Here is a 19,525-nt window from a genome sequence, read left to right as displayed (position 1 = left end):
AGTTCTTCCCTATGCAGTTATATCTCCCAGGAACTCCATGGCAGGCGTTATATTCTGCTCTGTAGTACTGCTTATTCCATTGTTTTCCCTCTGGATTATCTTGCACAAACAAACCATACCTTCTCTAGAGTTGCAGCACAACCACACTACATATGAGGACAAGCAATTAAGGGCACAAACAGTTTGTGTTTTTCATCTTTGAGAAAGCACTGATACTAAACCTTGATTACCGGTATCTCTTAATGCTAACAATCCGATAAATTTAAGCTTGCTTACCAAGCTGAGCCTGGTTCCCATCAGCCATCTGAACTAGGGCATTCTCTTTCTTATTAAATAAAATCTTCACCCTCTGCACATCACCATAGACTCCTTCAGAAAGTGAGGAAAAAATAGTTTCAGGTAGGGGGAAAAAAGGAAGTCTCATTCAACTTAATATTAGCTAATCAATCCAAGAGCAAAAACATTCATTCACAACCAGAACTAATCTCATTCCAACCATGTTTTACTTATTCTGCTCTACTTAAGGAAAATTCTTATATAGCAGAATAATAATGGAACAATACATTAAAGAAAAAGATACTGGGTTTCAGCAAAAAAAAGAGCAAAAATCTAAATGCCAGAAGACTGGACAATTTAGCATGCTACCACAATTTAAAACTCTTATAAAAGACATGCAAAGCAATAAACCATGCATAACTGAACATAAAATAAAGGCAAACTAAATTAAATAGCAAACTAAGTAAACAATGTAAAAATTATGCATTCAAAAAATGGCAAACTGCAAACTGTACATTTTTGAAGTATCAAAAAAAAGTAATCTCAAATAAATGAAAAACAAGGTAATAAAAAGTGTGAATAATAACATACCGAAAAGAATAAAGAGGCATTGGGGTGTAACTCTCTTTAGAGAACAGCAGAGCAAGGCAGCGGAGGGACAGGGAAGAGGTAAGGAATCGAAGGGGAGAGCGAGGTTGCACAAATCGTCCACAACGAGGAAGGGCAGAGTCCCCGCAGGAAATGGCGAAATTGGTTGATGGATGATGAAGTTTTCAAGATGGTTAATATTGAAGGGCAGGTTGGTTTCCGAAGAGCAGGGTTTTTTTTTTTTTTTTGGAAGGGGAATGTTTTTATTTTTTGTTTCAAGCAACAACAGGAAGCAGAAGTACCGTGCAGTCAGTTGGCAAAGAAATTCCGGATCAGGGGAAGAAAAAAAATTCAGGGATGGGGAGAAAAGAAAAAAGTAGCAAAAAACACAGGTCAGTAAATACATAAGGAAATATGTAGTGTTCCATCAGTCAGATTTATAGAATTCTACATACAATAACTTGTTTACAGAAACAGTTAATAGGTTTTTACCTAGTGGAACACAACGATAAAGAAAAGGCATTTTTACTTAAGATATACAAAGAAGTAAGAGACAGTATCACAACAGAGTGACTTCACAGGTTTTAACACTAATTCAGTTCAATGGTATTCCCTAAAATTTGTCTAAAAATACTGGTTTTGATTACTAGCATTTATTAGAAATGACTCCAAATGTCAAACAGCTGTAGTTGCTGCTTTAGGGCCAACGACTAAAGGAAGTCGTCTGTATGGCATACATAATTGTAACAAAACCAAAAAAGCCAATTTAGATATTACCCACTACACACAGGACAAAACACCTGGATGAGCAGCTACTCCGCTACAAAAAAAAAGTATTTCAAAGGCCTGGGAGAAGTTCTTGTTCTAAAGGAACTTGGTACCACGTTTACAACAGAGGTCTGTTCCCTTCCATCTGTCTCATTGTGTTGGCCCCACGCCGCAGAAGCACTGCTAACCCAGAAAGGGAAAGCACCTCTGCTCCCAGAGGCAACACTAACTGCACAGATAGGAGTGCTTCCAAAGTCAACGCAAGCTGAAACACCCAGACTTCTTCCACTCACCATGAAGAAAAAAGTAATTTTAATTTCTAGGATTCTGATTCAGGAAAAAGCCTTACACGCTGCGGAGCAGTCACTCCAGAGAAATACTGTCTCTTAACTAACTGGTTGTGGCACAGGTAAGTTTCTACAACACTGATTATACAGGCAATGGAAAAAGTTTCAGATCTGTTAGTTCACAGCTTCAGTACAAGTATCAAAGTCTCTCTAGCCCAAAGATAAGCTGGATGGATAGTGAAGAGCTCAAAAAATCACAAGGCATGAAATAACTGCTTGCTCCTGTTTAAACAAGAGCTGTGCACGCCATCAGACACATGCAGATTAAATAGGGGTAAAGCATGGTCTTTAACCTATCGCTGCCATCCAGACAACACAAAGTCATCCCAAGAGAAAAGCTAGACAGCGTTATATCAGTTGAGAATAGCAATGCCAGCTTCTAACATCTTAGATTTTGTTTGAACAGCAGGTCACTGGGATCAAGCCAGAGATGACAGTTCCTGGAATGGCAGAGCAGTTCCTAGGCAGAAAAACCAACTCATCCAAATGAAAGCTGGTATCACAGCCCCTGCCATTATTTCATGCCCTGGAGAAAATAGTAATGACAGATAAAGAGTAGTCTGAGCTACTGATTCATTAGTGCATCTCTTCAAGAGTTGAATATTTTTTGATTACTCATCACATCCAGGCTTCTCCTTTGATGCAAAAGAGGTTTTGTGGTTACTCTGACATCACTAGTAAGTTTTATAGCTTTGCAAAGTAGTATTAAGTTGTGTGTGCAGTCCCACCAGTTAAAAGTGCTTTCAGAGACTCATATGCTATTGCACACAATAGAAGATTCTACACTTTCAATCCAACAGAGCCAAAATCTGACAAAAAAATCAAGATACCCATATCAAATTCTCTGATGCAGTCTTCCATTAAAGATTTTTGTTCAAATTTTCCTGCTTTGTTATTGAAGAAACCCAAGTATTTCAACTCACTAAGTTAAGTGGAATCGAACATGTAAACTGTGAGCTGTTACGGGGTTTAGCTAAAGAAAACCTTTCAGGAATCTTAGAAAGGAAAAATGTGCAAGCACATGGCAGAGGAAAACTGCACAGGTACAAAGTCAAGCTGGCAGGGGTCCAGACACTACACAGAAAGAGCAAAGGTCAGAATGAACTCTCTCTGTAGTTCTGAATTAATGTATTAAAAAACTAGAACATGCTAAGGGAGAGAAAGAATGGACATGACTATTCTGTGACCCAAATGACACTACTGCATGGGAATGGCAGGGAGGTTCCAAATGGAAGGGAGGAAGGGGACAGGCATTGTAGTCTTTGTGGGACAAGAGCAGGCAGGCAGCATCCTTGGCTTTCAACCAAAGAAGAGCAAGATTTTAATTTGAAAGATGGACTTTCTCATTTCCCTTCAGCAACTAGAGTACTGATCTGCTTTGAGGTTCAGAGCTTGCAGAGCACATATCTGCTTTTCTAGTTTTGCCGTTTCCTTTAAGATATAGTAGGATTTCACTTTCAATGAGTTTCAGCATAATCTGTGTTCAGAAAGTGAAAGTAGAGGTAACAGGAAGGAGAAAAAAAGTAAAATTAGGACTCCACTAACCTCAGGATTCAGATTGCTAACCAGCAGAACGGAGTTCCCTGCCCCAGTGAGGCCGGGAATGGCAATCCGTCCTGCTGCAGCCGCTGCAGCTGCTGCTGATGGGATAGCCAAAGGAGCTAGTGCTCCATGAACATTGGGAACTGACAAGCCTGGAAATTAAAGAATATTAACCAGTAAAGAAATTAACAGCACGTACTCTAGTGTATTTGCTGCACCAGAAGGGAGAACGTGGCACCTTCTGCAACATGCAAGTAACCATTCAAAACACAGTGACTATGTACTGACAGCAACAGAAGCCTCCGGTTCTGGTGCTGCAGGAAATGGTGTAATTTCTAATAGTGATTGCTCTTGCGGTGCCTGGTGCTTAACAGATGCCTCAGCACGATCTTGTTGACTACAATATTTTTCACATTTCACAAGAAGCGGAATCAGCACAAAGCCTCAGCTTTGCTGGTGCAGGAAAGGCATCACAAACGGTGCAATTGTAAGGGTCTTTCCAACCAGTGCATGCCAAAAATGCTTCGATCTTTAATCATGCATATAGAAGAGCATTATATGCTACCATCAGCTAATTTCTCATGAATGGAGAAACATTGAAGTTTCATTTACAGGCATTTCGACGTTGCTCACAGTATCTGGCACCTCACTGTATTAAAGTTCTTTCCTTTGGAGAGCTAAAGTTCTGGAAACCACTAGCAATGAATTTAATTAAATTACTTAAAGTGACATGGTTTATTTGCTCAAGAGGACAAGATATTAAAAATATCAGTGGTTAAACAATTTGTTTTGTACTTGTTTCTCATTAGCAAGGGAATTCCATCAAGTTACAGGAAGTTAACATAGCTTGGTATGCTATGAAAAACAAAGTAGGAGCTGTTTAGTCTAGCACCTAAAGTTTAAGGTATTTAATCTCAGACACTTGGCTACTCATGTAAGTAGTTATATTATCTGCAACAAGAGCTGTAAACCTCAGTGCAATATAGTAGCACAAATAATTAGGTTGATGCTTAAATGCAGATGTAAAAGTGAGTTCATAACCTCAGCAACCACATGAAGTGCCAAATACAAAAAGATTAATAGCCTCCCCCGAAATTTCCCAATCGACTAATTTTAAGTTCTGCCTTTACCAACTCTCACATTCAGATTTTCTTCTTTCCATGTGAATATAGCCGAGGCAGAGAAGCTACAGCTACACTCACATTCCTAGTTGAGATTATGTACTGAAACACCATTCACTCACATGCCAGATGCCAGCACTCCAGATTTACATGACTAGCCCCCCCATCACTACTCAGCTCCACAACATCAAGATGCTTCAGCAACAACCGGAGAACCTATATAAAATTCCAACTTACGAAGTACAGTACCTGCAGCCTGAGGAATTGCAAAGGTAGGAGGAAAGCCAGCCCCCGCATATGGAGAGGCAGAGATTATTCCTGGGGCACCTGGGAAAGATATATAGATTATACATAGAGAGCCAACAGCAAGAAAGCTCTAGACTGAGCTGTAACGCCTCCATACATCCTTCAAAGACTTAGCTGGAAGCTAAACCATAACCACTAAGTAAAAAATGTCTCAAACAACATTAAATGTCTTTAAGAAGTGACAAAAGAGCATTTCTCCAACTCCGCTGGTCTGGCAGCTAATAGAAGTTAGCTGTTAACCTCAACACAAGCTAGTAGCTCCCATAACTGTTTAATAAACAGTCGTTTCCAAAGTACAGGTTACAGCACCCCAAATTATAGCTGTCTGTATTGCAGGCGGAACAGCAGATGGCACTAGAAGCCCAGACAGCTGGTAACATGCTAAAACAGTCCTCACAAATCAAGAATAGCATTCAAAGCAGCAACGTGCACCCACAACCATACATACGTACTAGTATTTTGCACTAGTCAGATCCAGCGATTCCAAGGTTTCTCAGTCACACTATTATAACATTATGTATGACCAAATATACTAGGATTACATCCCCTCCTCCTCCCCAACTGACAGAAGTATCAGTTACATCTGTCCTACTCCCACTTTAAGAATTCTCACCAAAAGCAGCTGCCATGGTCTGATCGAGAGAGGGCTGGTTATCCCCAGAAGGCAGGTCTGGCCGTGTGTAATCTCTGCTTTTATCATTATTGTATTTTACATTGAGACTTGTGAGCTTTGAGAAATCTATGCGCAGTGTACAACAGGCATTGTAGATATTCTGTCCATCCAAAGACTGCAAGGAAATACATTGCTTGTTAAATCCAAGATGTATTTATACTACACGTCACAGTAACAGATCTCTGAAGAGAGAAGGCGTTACATCATTCCAGGTAGTGCTGTATCCAAGGACAGGCAGGTATCTTGCTTTGCGTGGAGTTAGCATCACACCATTCTACTCCCTTCAGTATTCACCCAGGTTACACCACACCGGCCTCGGTGGTGAATTTCCCTCCCACCTGCACATGCAATCTGCCATTAGGGTAATGCTTACATAAGCCTAATATGATAACCAGGAGCTCCAAAATGTTAACTCCTAACACTTAGATTAACCAAAACAAGCTTAGAACTTCAAATAGTTCAGGTGTTTAGCACTGCAAACACATTACTCACCAGTTTGGCATGCTGAGCACTCATTGGGTCAGCATACTGTAACAGAGCCTGAAATTGGTTGTTCTTCGTGAATGTGATGATTTTCAAGACTGTACCAAATTTGGAAAAAATCTGCAAGACAACATTTGCATGCCTTGTTACCTCATTTCCAGTAATGGAACTTCATATTTCACCTCCACTATTAAAAGCAGAAACAGTAAGTTATCCTGTCACCCTGTTAGCTTTCCAACTCAAAAATGTAAGGTTTTAAGCTATATCAGACGTTGTTTATCTTACATCATACCATCTGACTAGAAAACGTGACAGGATTACTGAAGTGCATCCTTAATGAAGTCTTCAGTTTGCCATGAGATCTTATGCAGGAGGATTCATACACACCTTCATAAGCTGGAACATCTTCCAGAATGTTAGGGATTCTTAATTGCAGTCAAGCTTGCATTTTGAACATGAAGATTAAGTTAAGCAACCATAGTGGACAGCAGGAATAAACTTCCCAAACAGGCTGCCTAAATGACTTGTATATATTACATTTGTTTCCCTCTACCTCCCACAATGATGCTTAGCAACTGCTTCCACAAAACCATGGCTAGAATATGAAGAGCAGTCTTGAAAAGATGAATATTGGTCTTTTCTACTGTTACCAGGTTGCAATCCAACAAAAATGGGCAGACAAGTCTCTGGAAATTAAAATCTGGTCAGATAGGGACCAAAAATAGATGAACCTCGTGTATGTGTCAGGGCATCTGGAAAGTGGACATCTGACAGCTATGCTCAAAGCTGCTCTTCCCAGAACTTGCTTTCCAGATAAAGACATGCTGTTAGAACACCAGTACTTAAAATACAGTAATCCCATATTTGTTGCTACCCTTTCCTCCAGGAGGATCTTCAAGAAGCATTGGCATGTTTTACCTGATGCAGAACATCTAGAGTGACAGGATAGAAGAGATTCTCAACAATGATCCTCAGGACAGGGCTCTGGCCAGCCATTGCCATTCCTGCATCAACTGCTGCAGCAGAGGCTGACAGCGCTAGGTTTCCCGACTGAACAGAATTCACTGCTTGCAGAGCTGCTTGGGCACGCTGCAGAACCAAACATCTTGTTAGATCCTGTTAGACTGACACTCCTGCTTGCAAAAACACACATTCAGCTTTTCTCAAGACCCCAGCTACATAACACAGAATAGCAGAACACCAGGTAGCAATTCACCGTTCCTAAGGCTGGTGATACAATGATTGCAGCACATTTCAAAGATGGGCAATACCGGGCCACCCCTATCAATAACAGCAAAGCAAAAATACAAGCTATGTAAAGCCTGAAGTACTTATGCTACTGCTAAAATATTGCTTAGCACCTACCAATGGAGCAAGATTATTCGTGTTTAGGAAAGAGGCAAAACTAGGCTCTCCTGGAATGAGCCACCATCTCCAGAATACTACAGAAGCTGACAAAAACTAAAAGATTTATGCGCAGCTGCTACACGAATCCAGAAGTGGAAATGGACTTGCAGGTTCCTGTAGATTCACCCTTCTGTGTACAACACTGCGCTCACTTGTGCGCCAAATCCTAGTTAGATGAACCAAGTAGTGCCGTTTCATCTGCACAACATTAGGTGCTCTGATCCTGATGTAAATCAGGCTGAAAAACGAGAGGAGGCAAACCGGGTGTATTGGGCAGCCAACCCCGATAAGAAGGCACAAGTAACTTGAACTTCTTTCCAGTGTTCCTGTCCTGAAAGATTGCCAAGAGCAGCTGAGACAAAAAAAAAGGAATTTTACACGGTGCAGAGCACATCTGCGCATAAACTCTAGATAGTCCTGGCAAAGTATTAAGAAGCACTGTATTCAAGTGCTGCCTGCCTGAAAGACAGCACTTTTCGGTAACAAATACTCTATGACAGGTACAAGTTCTGCCCCATTAGAGCTTTTTATATAGAACTTTCAAGTATTAGAAGCATTTTTAAAGCACTAGAAATTAATCAAGTCTGCATGCATTGTTACTGTTTCTAATTTAAGAATGCTTAACACTTTCTCATGATCTCGTATTTACTATGCATGTTCTTCCCAACATCAAGGCAGTTTTAGCAGCTCATTTAACAGTCTGCTGTTGGACAAAAAAGCTTTGGACAAAAGCTCTTATAGGAGACCTTATTCCACAAGCTACAAGCTTGTGGTAGAAGTCAAAGCAGCTAATGAAAAAGTACTAGCAAGGGGAAAGAGGCAATCAAAAGCACCCATTCCGAAAGCAGTCTATTAGAACCTAGATGAGAAGCACTTATATTCATTCACACATTCACAGGAAATCATGCTTTTTAATACTTTCATAGTTAAACCAAGGCTCTTGAAAGCAGCAGCAAAATCATCAGCTGAGAACCGCCTGTCCCTCCCACCAGTACAACAACGTAAAGAAGAAAACTAACTGCTTGATTTGGAGAGTTGTCTGTCTTCAGCTCCTTGTGGTTGGAGAACTGGATATAGATGGGCTGGCTTCGAAGGACTGGAGTGACTGTGGTGTAGTAGTTTACCATGGTGTTGGCTGCCTCCTCTGTATTCATTTCTATGAAAGCCTGAACAGAAAGCCAGATCAATCAATTCAACTGAAACAACTCACACTAAGAGACAACGTAACACTCAACAACAGCACGCGACTGATAACTTCAGGAGGAACTTGCAGTTGAAACAAGAAGCATTGATTTCCACACATTCACATGGCATTAGTGCAATGTTTCAGTCGTCCCAACATCTTTACACTACCCTTAGTTAACTGGGAACCACAGAAACATCTGCAGGAACACCAGAACAGAGCAACAACCCAGACTTTGAGCACTTAGATATTACATTAAGTGACTTTCCACACTTCTCTGCAGAGCAGCTGTAAGCCTGCTCATTGTTCCACACCTTTATGGTCTCCCCTGCTTCAGAACAAAAATGCAAGGGATCGTAGCGAGTCATTACATTAAGTACTTACATATAATCATACCACGCAACATATCAGAGGCACATTTTCATAATAAGATTAAAGACGTAGGATTTTAAGTGATGATTAAAGTTAGCTTGCCTTTTTACTCCTTAATTTGTGAGATGATTTTAGTTACCAAACTAGTGCACACCTTCTGCATTACCCAAGAGTGTTTCAGCTTTGCCCAGTTCATTTTTTGGACCTGTAAAGGTGTCCTTAATATGCAAAGTCTCACTGGTGGTTACTCAACTACCAAGCTAGCTTGAGTGAAAAAGGCCGACTCACAGCACTGCTGTCCAAGTCGTTTACCTGGTCTGTAATTTAAAACCAAGCGTAATGCTCATTATGACAACCAATAATTACGGACTTGCTCCATGTACAGTCTGAAAATAGTATTTTCTACAGCTCATGGGACAGTTGTGGAACAGTAAAACATAGTATGCAGAAGCTGTTGGCTCCTAATGCACGACGGTTTTTCAAAAAACTTCGATCTGGTTTACTGATGACAAAATCTTTGACAAGATGACAAGCCCTTGCAATTTCTGCTTTCAGTTAGGAACAATACCTGATTTTTTCCTTTCAACATTAGAAGATTGGTGACCTTGCCAAAAGGTAAGCCCAAAGAAATGACCTCTGCCTCCGTAACGTCACTGGGCAGTTTACGGACGTGGATTACTCGGGATGGGACCCCAGCACTTCTACTATCACCTTTGAATTTTTTGCTGTCGTTTCCATTAGCTGTAAAAAAAAAGCCACCGCTTAGAAGAGCAAGTTCAATGCAACATACAGATACTTCACACTTCTGACATACACGGTGCTCCCCAATCAGTTATTGCTGTTACAGAGAAATTCCAGGGTCTAACTTAACCAGAGTCTGAATATACATGGTTTTACTCATTTTTCAAATGACATGAATGTGAGTGACGTAGCTGAATGCCAGCGCAATGGAATCAACTCTCCGGTGGCCATTTTACAGCTTGTTTACAGTACATACACAACCCCACCCACAACTCTACTCCACGTAGGTCTGAGCCATTAATTTTAGGCTGCTGCTTTGTTCCTTTTCACTTTGACATATTCTTAGCAATGAAGCAGTTTGAAAAGGACTTCTTAGATCAAGCAATCCTAAAACAAATAATACAACTCAGAATGTAACTTTAGATCAGCTGGATTATGCATATGGCCAAGACTATCAGCAGCACAATACCAGACATCAGCTGATACAGTCTGGGAGGGAAGCTACAGGCAAAACAGTAAGGGCCTCAGAAGATTACAGTAGGCCAAAGGAAGGCATTTCAGGGCACTGGCAAGCACAGAAGGCAAAGTTCTGGACTCAGCACCTAAGAATTCTGTCTTGCAAGGGATTACTAACCTCTAGATGGTGTAAGACTCCCAAATAACAGCAAATTGCTACATACAGCCAAAACAATCCCACAATAAGCTCACCGATGCTTCAAGTATACAGCAAAGCCTGCACATTCTAATGCTGTAAAAATCATTTCAGCAACTGTCCTGCAACAATTCAGTCCGCAAACCTTTATAGTACAGGGCAGACATTTATTACTCAGCACCATCTTACAACAGGCTTAATAAGTATTAAAAATAGAGATTTAAAAAAAGATGACAGTAAAAACAGACCTCATAGTACTCACAATATTTTTCATATGTTACTCTTTTCGTATAGGCAATATTACCTGCAGAAGAAGAGTTGCTGCTCATGATAAAGGGTCCGTTAGTAACACAAGTAGAGAAAAGCTCGTCAGATCCCCGCTGGAAAAGAAGAGAAGAAAGGTAAACTGACAGCATCTTTACTAAATCCTCTTCAGGTATTCTGAAAGCAGGAAAACAATTGAGATTAAGTTGTAGAGAAGCTGAACAGAAGTGAAAATATACTGACAGTCAGCCTCATTGTCATCATAAATTAAATATAAGTAAGATCCAATTTAGTAACTGAGCAGCACTACCCAATAGCTAAACACCAGGAATCTCAGGAGCTGAGGCATTGCTGAGCTGTTTGAAGCCACTAAATCAAGCATCATGCACTGACATTCACATTCTTTTGTTAAGAAAAAAGGATTTGACTATTGGTGTCAGATGACATTTTCATTCTTTTCAGTTAAGCTAGAACGCCGTAGCCGACCTGAAACAGCAGAACAGGCAGCTCTCACCTACTCGTTAACTCACTCAGTGCCCTTCATGACGATGAGCAGCCATTTTCCTGGGGGTTACCAAGATTACGGAAGTTGTGAGCAAAAGACAAGTTATGACTTATTTGGTCAAAGATGCCATTTTCCAGTGACAGCGAGACAACGCAACTTGGAGATGTTGAGAACTGAAAGAAATGGAACTCTTCCCCTTCCTCCCCCCAGAAAATGGGGAGGGGGGGGAAACAAGGAAAGAACTACTCTTAACTTTTTACACGAGCAGGCATCCAGTAATTTGCACTCTTCTAGGACAACGGTAAGTGTCAGTAAGCACACTCCAGCCAGAGGACACAGACAAGCGTTCTGAAGTGATACTCAGGTTTCTCTACAGGTACAAGATCTGTGACCACACCCTTAATTCTGCACTAGGAGCTTTCTGCTAAAGTCAAGGCTACTCACAGAACTGGAAGCTCAGAGCATGCCAGCCAGCATCTTTGATTTTTTTTCCATACTGCAGTGTCATGCATTTCAGCTATGGAAGAACACATTTGATCAAAACCTAGAGCACACCGCTCCTCCTGGAATTACACTGCCCAAACTGATACCACAACTAACAGAAATGCATTTACTCTGGGCCTCTTAGTAGCCGTAGGCACAGTCTCATTCCACCTATTGGCATACAGATAGTGAAGTGCGGGAGCTTAGCATTTCCCTTCCTTACTCCCAGGAAATAATGCTAACCAGCAGATTACTGAACACATTTCAGCTCATCGCAGCATTCCCTGAAGAGTCACCGCATTACCTGCGCTGACCAAGACACTACGCTAACCTAAGGAGGAAGTATGAAAAAAGCATTACTAAAGCAAACACTACAAATCACTTCTTCGCACGATCTATGCTTACAGAAACAATGCCAGCTAACATCAGTAAGAAATTCAAACAAGCTACAGAGACCTTAAAGCTTACTGCGAGCAGCAAGCAAACACCATAATTTAAATCTAGCTACAGAAGCACTTTCTTGTAGCTTTCAAAATGATTTTTACACAGTAGTGCCACACTAGAAGACCTCTACCAGCAGAAAAAAGCAACCAAGCTCATCCCTGCCTCTGCTAGCTCCCAGGCATCTGGATGGAAACATCCCCTGCCGCACACTGCGGCCACCAGAAACCCTATCGCCCACCGAGCCCCGTATCTGGTGGCAGCTGCAGTAACAGTATCTGCGAGATAACAAAAGCTCTGCTGCCGCACCAGCAAACAGGTTGGAAAAGTAGGTCACACAAGGAGCCCCAGCACGCTGAATTACAGACAGAGGGGTTTGGGTGGTGGTTTTTTTCCTTTTCTTCTTCAAATCTTGAATTTCTCGTCTGACGACTCACTGCTGCCTCTTCAAAGACGAGCTCAAGGACTTTGATGTACTGACTAGGGGAAATTAGGCCAGGTTCCAAATCCTTCGTGCACTGCTGCTGGTCACCTGCACCACACTGCCCAGGTCCTCCAAAGGCAGCACCCGCCCAGCAGTGTCTCCCTCTCACAAAGTGGTAATTAGCAATAGGCCTTTTAACAGCTGCTCTAATTAGCACTGGGATTCCTGAGTACAAGCAAGAGGCAAGCTAGTCTGGGAGGCTATTATACTGCGAGCCCATCCTTTTGATGACAAATTAATGCATAATCCCAAGGCAAAAGAATCCACCAGCTTGCTGCAAGCCTTCGTGCACCCAAATTACTTCGAGTGCCCCAGCCAGCTCGCTTCCCGCGGCCTGGGATGCCACCAGCAGCTATTTACAAGAGCCACCCAGCAGCGAACACCAAACCTCCTCGTGCAGGCGGTGTTTATTGGCCTAACGAAACCGCTTGCATCAGACCCCAATCAGCCTTCAACTCCTGAAGAGTTCTTAAGGCACTCGTAAAGCTCTGGATGTACCCGACTCCAGCACTCCCAGCATGAATCAAGGCATCTGTGCGAGTACACGGCCAGCCCCTCGATCCCCACGGAAACGCTGCGAGCAGCCACGGATCGGGCTCTTGTGGAGGCACCGCTAGGAAACTACACCCTAGAAAAACAAACGTCTGTGTGACTGAGGGAAGAATGCGAGTTCCCTGAATTTGGCTTTCCTAATGGCTTGTTTAGAATAAACATTTTCCTGCATATTTGAAGATTTACTTGCAGCACACTTTGACAAGGAGCGCTCACTGCTGCTAGTTTCCACGTCAGTGTTTCTTTAATGAAAGAGCATTTCCAATCCACTCCCCTCTTATCTTGGAGACGGTCTCTGCTGCCCGCTGTGACCAGAGCCAGGAGGCAGAGGGGGATGATTGTTCGACATCAAAAGCAGCAGCAGTCAATTTGTAAGCTTCCCAGCTGGAAGTACGTGCAAACAGAGGGGGACGACCAAAGCAGTCGGACAGCCACGACTCTGAGGTCTTTCCTGTACACAAGGGAACTTCAGACCCCGCACCGCACAGTTGTGTCAACATCGCTCCACACACCCCTCAGAACAGCTTTTCAGGTACACGCCCAAGAGGTGCAGGCTCTCCGTACCACCGAGTTGCACGGGTATGGATACCACTGTGCCCACACATCAGGCAGTGCCGGCAAGCTCTCCTCACCAGGAGCAGACTGCATCAGCTGCTGCTTTCCCCAGCGGTTGTTTCACTGCTAGTGTCAGGACCCACCTCGTAACTACACGAAATCTCTGGTGATGGTTGCTTTCTGGAAGGACCTAAAGCAAGGTAAACCGGGAACAGCCACTCCGCCTGCACCCCGCACCATGAGCTGAGAGGGGTCCTTTACAGCTGCAGCGATCACCAAGAGCTCTTCCCAGACTTCAGTGCCTTCTCTTCAAAGCCACGTCACAAATAAATGGCTCCATACAAAGCCACCTAGTTCAGTAGGCCCAGAAGAAACAAACCAAGCCTGGTTGCCTCAAAGATTTAGCTTTAAAGAGCTTCTCACCACCAACAAAAACGGATCTTGGGTATTTGGGGCTTTATTGGAAAAGCCCTACAAAAAGCATGGATTCTGAAGCATTACAATTTTATTTGCTTATCTTTTAAGCGTAAGGAGGAGAGCGCTCAGCTGCTGGCAGGGTCACCCCGCAGCACTCCTCCACCTTTGTTCTCCCCCTGCCTTGGAGAGGCCCGGTCGTGCCGCACACACCCCGGCACACGGCTCTCACATCCTGAAGCCAACCGCCCTGCTCACAGGGGACAATTTCTGCTGGCATTCCTCTCAGCCAACTATTGCAGCTGATATTTTGTGAAGAGATGGCCACAAACAGCAATACGCTAACAGTAACACCGCTCTACACACCTCTCCCTTTGAGCTGACAAATCTCCTCCTACTTAGAGGAAAATACACCATTTTTCAAGCTGGATCACCAAATCTTACCTAGTCCAGGGTAAGGCTGCTTCTGCCACCAAAATCACCGAGTGGACACATTGCTGACAGGTGAAACACCGCCTGCGAGTGTTTCTATGACAGCAGCCTCCTTTTGTCTGCAACACTCATGGCTACAAAAGGCCTGTTGCTCAAGCTGCATTAATTTAATAACGCTCACGCTCTGTGTAGGGCTGCTATCAGTACTCAAGTTCCCTTCCCTAATTCAGGGAAATCTGCCGCAAGGCAGAACCCCAGCATTCCCTATTTTAAGTTATATCCTCAGCTATCCCCCAAACTGTCCTCTTTGCTTTAAAAGGGAGTTTGAACAAACAAGTAACATTTTGAACTAGTCTAGGCCTTCCCAGCTTAAAAAGCAATAGTTAATTCATACAGAATCACAAATTGTCTCTTTTTCACTAGGATATTACCTAAACTTTGCCACAGTTGGGAATTAAAGCCAGAAATTATCCCAGCTTCTACCAGCACACCTCAGAGCACTGCAGAAGTTCTCAGCCGCCCCATATAGCTCATTATCCACTTAAGGTCCAGACACTTCTTTTAAATGGATTACAATAAACCCACCACATTCTGCCTATGCACAAGAAACCAAGTAAACGACCATAAAAATGTGGGTGCAAAGACAGACAGGTGGCACCACTACCTGCTAAGGGCTTTCAGAGCACCGTGAACATTATGGGCAGGAAGCAGAATTAAAGGAATGCAGGAAGGGAAAGCAGTGCCGACTGAAGGGCAGCTCCAACTCCAGGCTAGCCAAACCTAAGGCCTCCAAAAGGAACTTTATCCCTGGCCCACCGAGCAAATCCTGCACAGCAGCAGCGCTCTCTGCCTTGGAGATGGAACAACTGACACCACGGAATGGTTTAAACAGACAGGGCAGAGCAGCACCCCTCCGTGTGAAGGAAGAGGAGGATTTAAGAGGCCTTCACAAAAGCAAAGCAGGTAACAGTTCCACCTGGACACCCCCCTAAAAAATAAACCAAAAGTCTGTGCTGCTCAAAGCCCTCGGTCTGCTCTGCTGGGAGCTCAGATTAACACCCCCTGGGACTCTGCCTGGCCAGAGCGTGCTAGCTCCATCCTTCTGCTACGCTTCCCCTGCATCTGTAAAAAGGTTTTGGACCCAGTAAGAGACTACTATAACATTTTACACACAGAATGACACAGATCATTGAGAAGCTTACACAATCATCCCCCCTTTGCTCTGATAAAAGCAGAAAATTCTTGGAGCACAAAGAATTGAGCGTACCCGAAGCATGCTTCAAGGGCTCCATGCGGTGTCAGTCCCTGAGGAATTGAAGAATGTGTGCTTCCAAACTCCGACTCACTCCAGTCGCTTTGCAAAGAAGCTAGTAAGAAATCCAGTCTGATGACATCATTCACACTCATTATGCTGCATTCCAACATTTTCTGTTGAGATTCAAGAGCTAGGAACAGAACTAAATTTAAACTACGAGAAGAATGACGCCAGTTTTCTTCATCTCCCGTGGAAGACTCACTGCCAGCAAGGTTCAATCGCATCCCTCCCACACGCTCCTTTTTCCTCTCCTGCCTCAAAGATCCTTTAGTCATTTAAAGGTGCAGCAGTGTAAAAAACATTAGCAGACGGTCTCTTTTTGTGACAACACCTCCGAAGAACATGTGATAAAAGCATGTCCTTCAGTCCTAGGAAGGTTTAAAAGTTGAGATTAACACAAAATAACTTCAAGAGCCTGAAGTGGCTGCTGAGTGAGGCAGGATCCCGCTGCCCCACAAGCCGAAGTTCGGAGCTCTGGCGTTCAGCCTTCCCCTGTGGCCATTCGTGGGACACGCAATCGATCATCCGAGCAGGCCCAAAAGCAGGAGTTGAGGAAAAGTTAATTCAGTCCCCAAAACGGCTCATGGCTGGGCTTTATGCACAAATTCAAATGCAGACACCCCCTGTATTGTTTATGGAATACAGGGAGCTTCCCTCTGAGGTTCAGGCTGTGTACACACACACACCTCCGGCATCTTTGGAACTGGGGCTGTTGGTCAGAGGCACCCAGCTCTTTGCAAACTGCCTTCCTACAGCACGTACTGCCCCAACAGCCGGTACGGCTTCCATCGGCTCCATGCAGATTTGAGCCTGAGACAACAGAAACCGAAGCGTTACGTTAGAGCCATTGCTCTCACAACCTGGTGGGCATTTCGCAACGGGATTGCGCTGAGCTCAAGCGCAGGCTGCCCGTGGAGCCGAGCCGGATCCCCAGCCCCTCCCTGCCTCGCTCAGCCTTAGCTGCTATGGAGACACCCTGCGAAACAAACCTGCCCTTTGAGCAAATAAAAGGTGGGGCCATGTTAAATAGCCCCAAATTCCTAAACTTGAGTACTGAAGTAATGCAGTCATTCTCGCTCTGTAGGATAGCACACACCCAGGCTTTATGATCCACTGCTCCCAAGTTGAAACTTAACTAGCAGTCAGCCTTGAGCTTTTAGAATGATTGCAGTGGAGCAGCCGGGCTCTTGATAAAGCTTAAGGCAAACACTATCAGAAAGAGACGCTGCCAGATGAGTCACTCTGAAACAAATGGAACCTATGAAAAATACCGTGACCAACTCACGAAAACAGCAAGTTGACCGTGCGGGTTCAGGAGAACTCCACGCTAATTCAATCCCATCTGCATCACGGTTGTGCAATAAGCAGGACCTGCTTTAACAAAGACCAAGCAATTACACCGAGATTACCAAGACACTTATGCTGAACTAAGCACAGCACTTGTCAAGGTTTCACATGAAGCTTGGCAGACGGCTACACCAGAATCGCACTCAATTTGAAGTTAACGTTCACTCTTCCTTGCTAGTGAGATGGCAAGTGTGGCACGAGCACACCTCCATCCTCTGGTTTGCCAAGTGCTTGAAAGTGACCAGAGTCCATCCTACACTTGTGAGATTAAAAACAGGAAGTAAAATTCACAGTTGTGAAATACTTCGCTGCCTGTGATGATTTGAAAAATAGAGGGCAAAATAGGCTTAAGATCAAAATGCAGAGAATTTTCCACAACCATTTTATCAACAGATTGCTTTCTAGGAAGTCTCTCACAATTTCATCTACAACAGGAATCACAGCTTGTTTCCTTTCCAAATGTGTGCAATTTCAGCTAGCTTCCACATCAAGTGTTTTAGATTTGTTGCAGAGAAACTGTTTTAAACAGCTCTAATAGCTGCCTCTGGTAGCAGTCTTGCTTGCCACCTGTGTTTCAACCAGTAGCTTAAAATTCCATTAAACATAAAGAATTTAGAGTTCAGTCTACCTGAGGGCTCACCACTCACCCCGGGGAAGGACAGTTACCCACAGACCGAAGGCAGCGCCTAAGCACTGCCCGCACACAGCAGTTCAGCCAGGTTAGATGGTTGCTCCCCAACAACCAGCGCTGCTCAAGCAGCTGTGTGCCTTGCTGCATGCATGTGGCTCACATGTGTGATCACGCCTGTTGCAGAAGGACCACAAGAGCCAGCTTGTTGCAGCCTCTAACTGAAGCCATAGGAGGGGACTGGAATTTCCTCACAACATTCTTGGCCTGCTGCCTGAAGCCATAATTACTGTTCCCATGGCAAAGATCCTGGCTTGACCACAAATCACTTCTATGCAGGCAGCCTGTATCACACTCTAGCAAACCCCGCTTTAAAAATTAACTTCTCAGATGCCACAGACGTGCACTGTACTTTTCTGGAGGCATCACCCTTCAGAGAGCTCAACTTAACCAAGAAGCTACCGGACTGCCTGCACCTAAACTCTTCAGCAACAATTTTTAATTGCCAAAGCCCAACTTCACTTACAGAACAGTGACATGTCCCAGCTCACACTCTCTCCAGTAAGCCACCCTTCTCAGAGGCTGTTACAGCCTGAAGAGGTAGTGCACGGGTCAGAGCTCTGAGCCCAAGTACAGTCCCTCCACCTGAAGGCCACACTTCCTTTCCAGATATTAGCAAGTTATGGGCAGAAATAAGTCATGTGTTTCCAATTTGCAGGACATTCCAGAAGGCTGTGTATCGAGGGTCCTGTAACAGAACCGTAATGAGTTTCCTAAACAGATTCACACACTTTAAACTGAGGAGCCCCAGGACTAGGTTAAACGTGAAGCCCAGGAGCAGCTACAATTCCCACCCTGCTGAACACGAGACCGTCAGGCAGCAGCGCCAGGCAGCAGCGCGCAGTGCTCAAGCCATGAAGAAAACACCCGGGGACTTGAGTTAGAGCCTAAACAGAACAAAGACCTGCAAACAACGAATACGCATGTGGGAGTACCCAAAACACATACCTTAAAGATGGGAGAAAAGTCTAAAAGGCGCCAGACCCTGCCTTTTAAAGCAAAACAAGTAGAGCAAACCGATACATGTTTTCACAAAGTCTTCAATTTCAAAGTTAGACTGTAGCAAGCCGGAATGCTTTACAGCAGGAAGAGGACCAAGAGGCCACCCTAAATCATCTTTGACAATTGGCTCAGCGGTGTTTTAAGTTACAGGCACTTTTCCTACTGCCTTGAGTATTCTCCAGCTTCGGGACATTCCAGTCACAGTACGAACATCCAAAAAGGTGCCTAGTGCCCTCACATCAGCACGCTGCTTAAAGTAAACCGAGAGGAGACCGCTTTTGGGGACTACAGTCTCCTAATACTTTAGGAAGCTTGATAGAACACGGTTCCTACCTTCTGTGTACATACGTAGTAAGAACAGGCAAGTTTACCCCTCAGACTAAGTTTTCCAGCAGAAATTTTCACGCCCAGCCTAGGAGCTGAGCCAGCAGGCTCTGTGAGCAACGCTTCCAGGATGGATACTACAAACTAGGCACATCCCCATCTGAACACCACTTCTATTTAAATGCTTTATAAAGTCAGCAGATCACAGAACTGCAATTACACAGCTTCGTAAGTTATCAAGCAATTATGAATAACATCTG

At 43.8% G+C, this 19,525-nt stretch overlaps 1 protein-coding gene and 1 long non-coding RNA gene across 3 annotated transcripts in view; one reads left to right on the top strand and one right to left on the bottom strand.

The window, feature by feature from the left end:
• Nucleotides 1–19,525, bottom strand: part of PTBP1 (polypyrimidine tract binding protein 1) — a 30,274-nt gene that overhangs the window by 4,153 nt on the left and 6,596 nt on the right. The window contains exons 3-12 of one of the 2 annotated variants that reach the window (XM_035348172.1): nucleotides 10,764–10,839; nucleotides 9,635–9,807; nucleotides 8,531–8,677; nucleotides 7,023–7,193; nucleotides 6,114–6,224; nucleotides 5,562–5,736; nucleotides 4,880–4,969; nucleotides 3,525–3,673; nucleotides 868–901; nucleotides 277–369 (exon numbers count right to left, since the gene is read on the bottom strand). In XM_035348172.1, the coding sequence (XP_035204063.1) occupies nucleotides 277–369; nucleotides 868–901; nucleotides 3,525–3,673; nucleotides 4,880–4,969; nucleotides 5,562–5,736; nucleotides 6,114–6,224; nucleotides 7,023–7,193; nucleotides 8,531–8,677; nucleotides 9,635–9,807; nucleotides 10,764–10,839 (1,219 nt within the window). The remainder of the gene's footprint in view (nucleotides 1–276; nucleotides 370–867; nucleotides 902–3,524; nucleotides 3,674–4,879; nucleotides 4,970–5,561; nucleotides 5,737–6,113; nucleotides 6,225–7,022; nucleotides 7,194–8,530; nucleotides 8,678–9,634; nucleotides 9,808–10,763; nucleotides 10,840–19,525) is intronic. The other variant, XM_035348173.1, reaches the window with a different exon arrangement.
• On the top strand, nucleotides 171–18,950 carry LOC118179098. Its single transcript, XR_004756367.1, has 3 exons — nucleotides 171–181; nucleotides 9,238–9,240; nucleotides 18,556–18,950. It is a non-coding gene; the product is annotated as an uncharacterized LOC118179098 (long non-coding RNA).

This window comes from Oxyura jamaicensis, chromosome 28, assembly GCF_011077185.1.
Source record: "Oxyura jamaicensis isolate SHBP4307 breed ruddy duck chromosome 28, BPBGC_Ojam_1.0, whole genome shotgun sequence".
NCBI classification, from domain to species: Eukaryota; Metazoa; Chordata; class Aves; order Anseriformes; family Anatidae; genus Oxyura; species Oxyura jamaicensis.
Note: the sequence above shows the minus strand (reverse complement) of the source record. Positions and strands in the feature narration are given on the sequence as shown.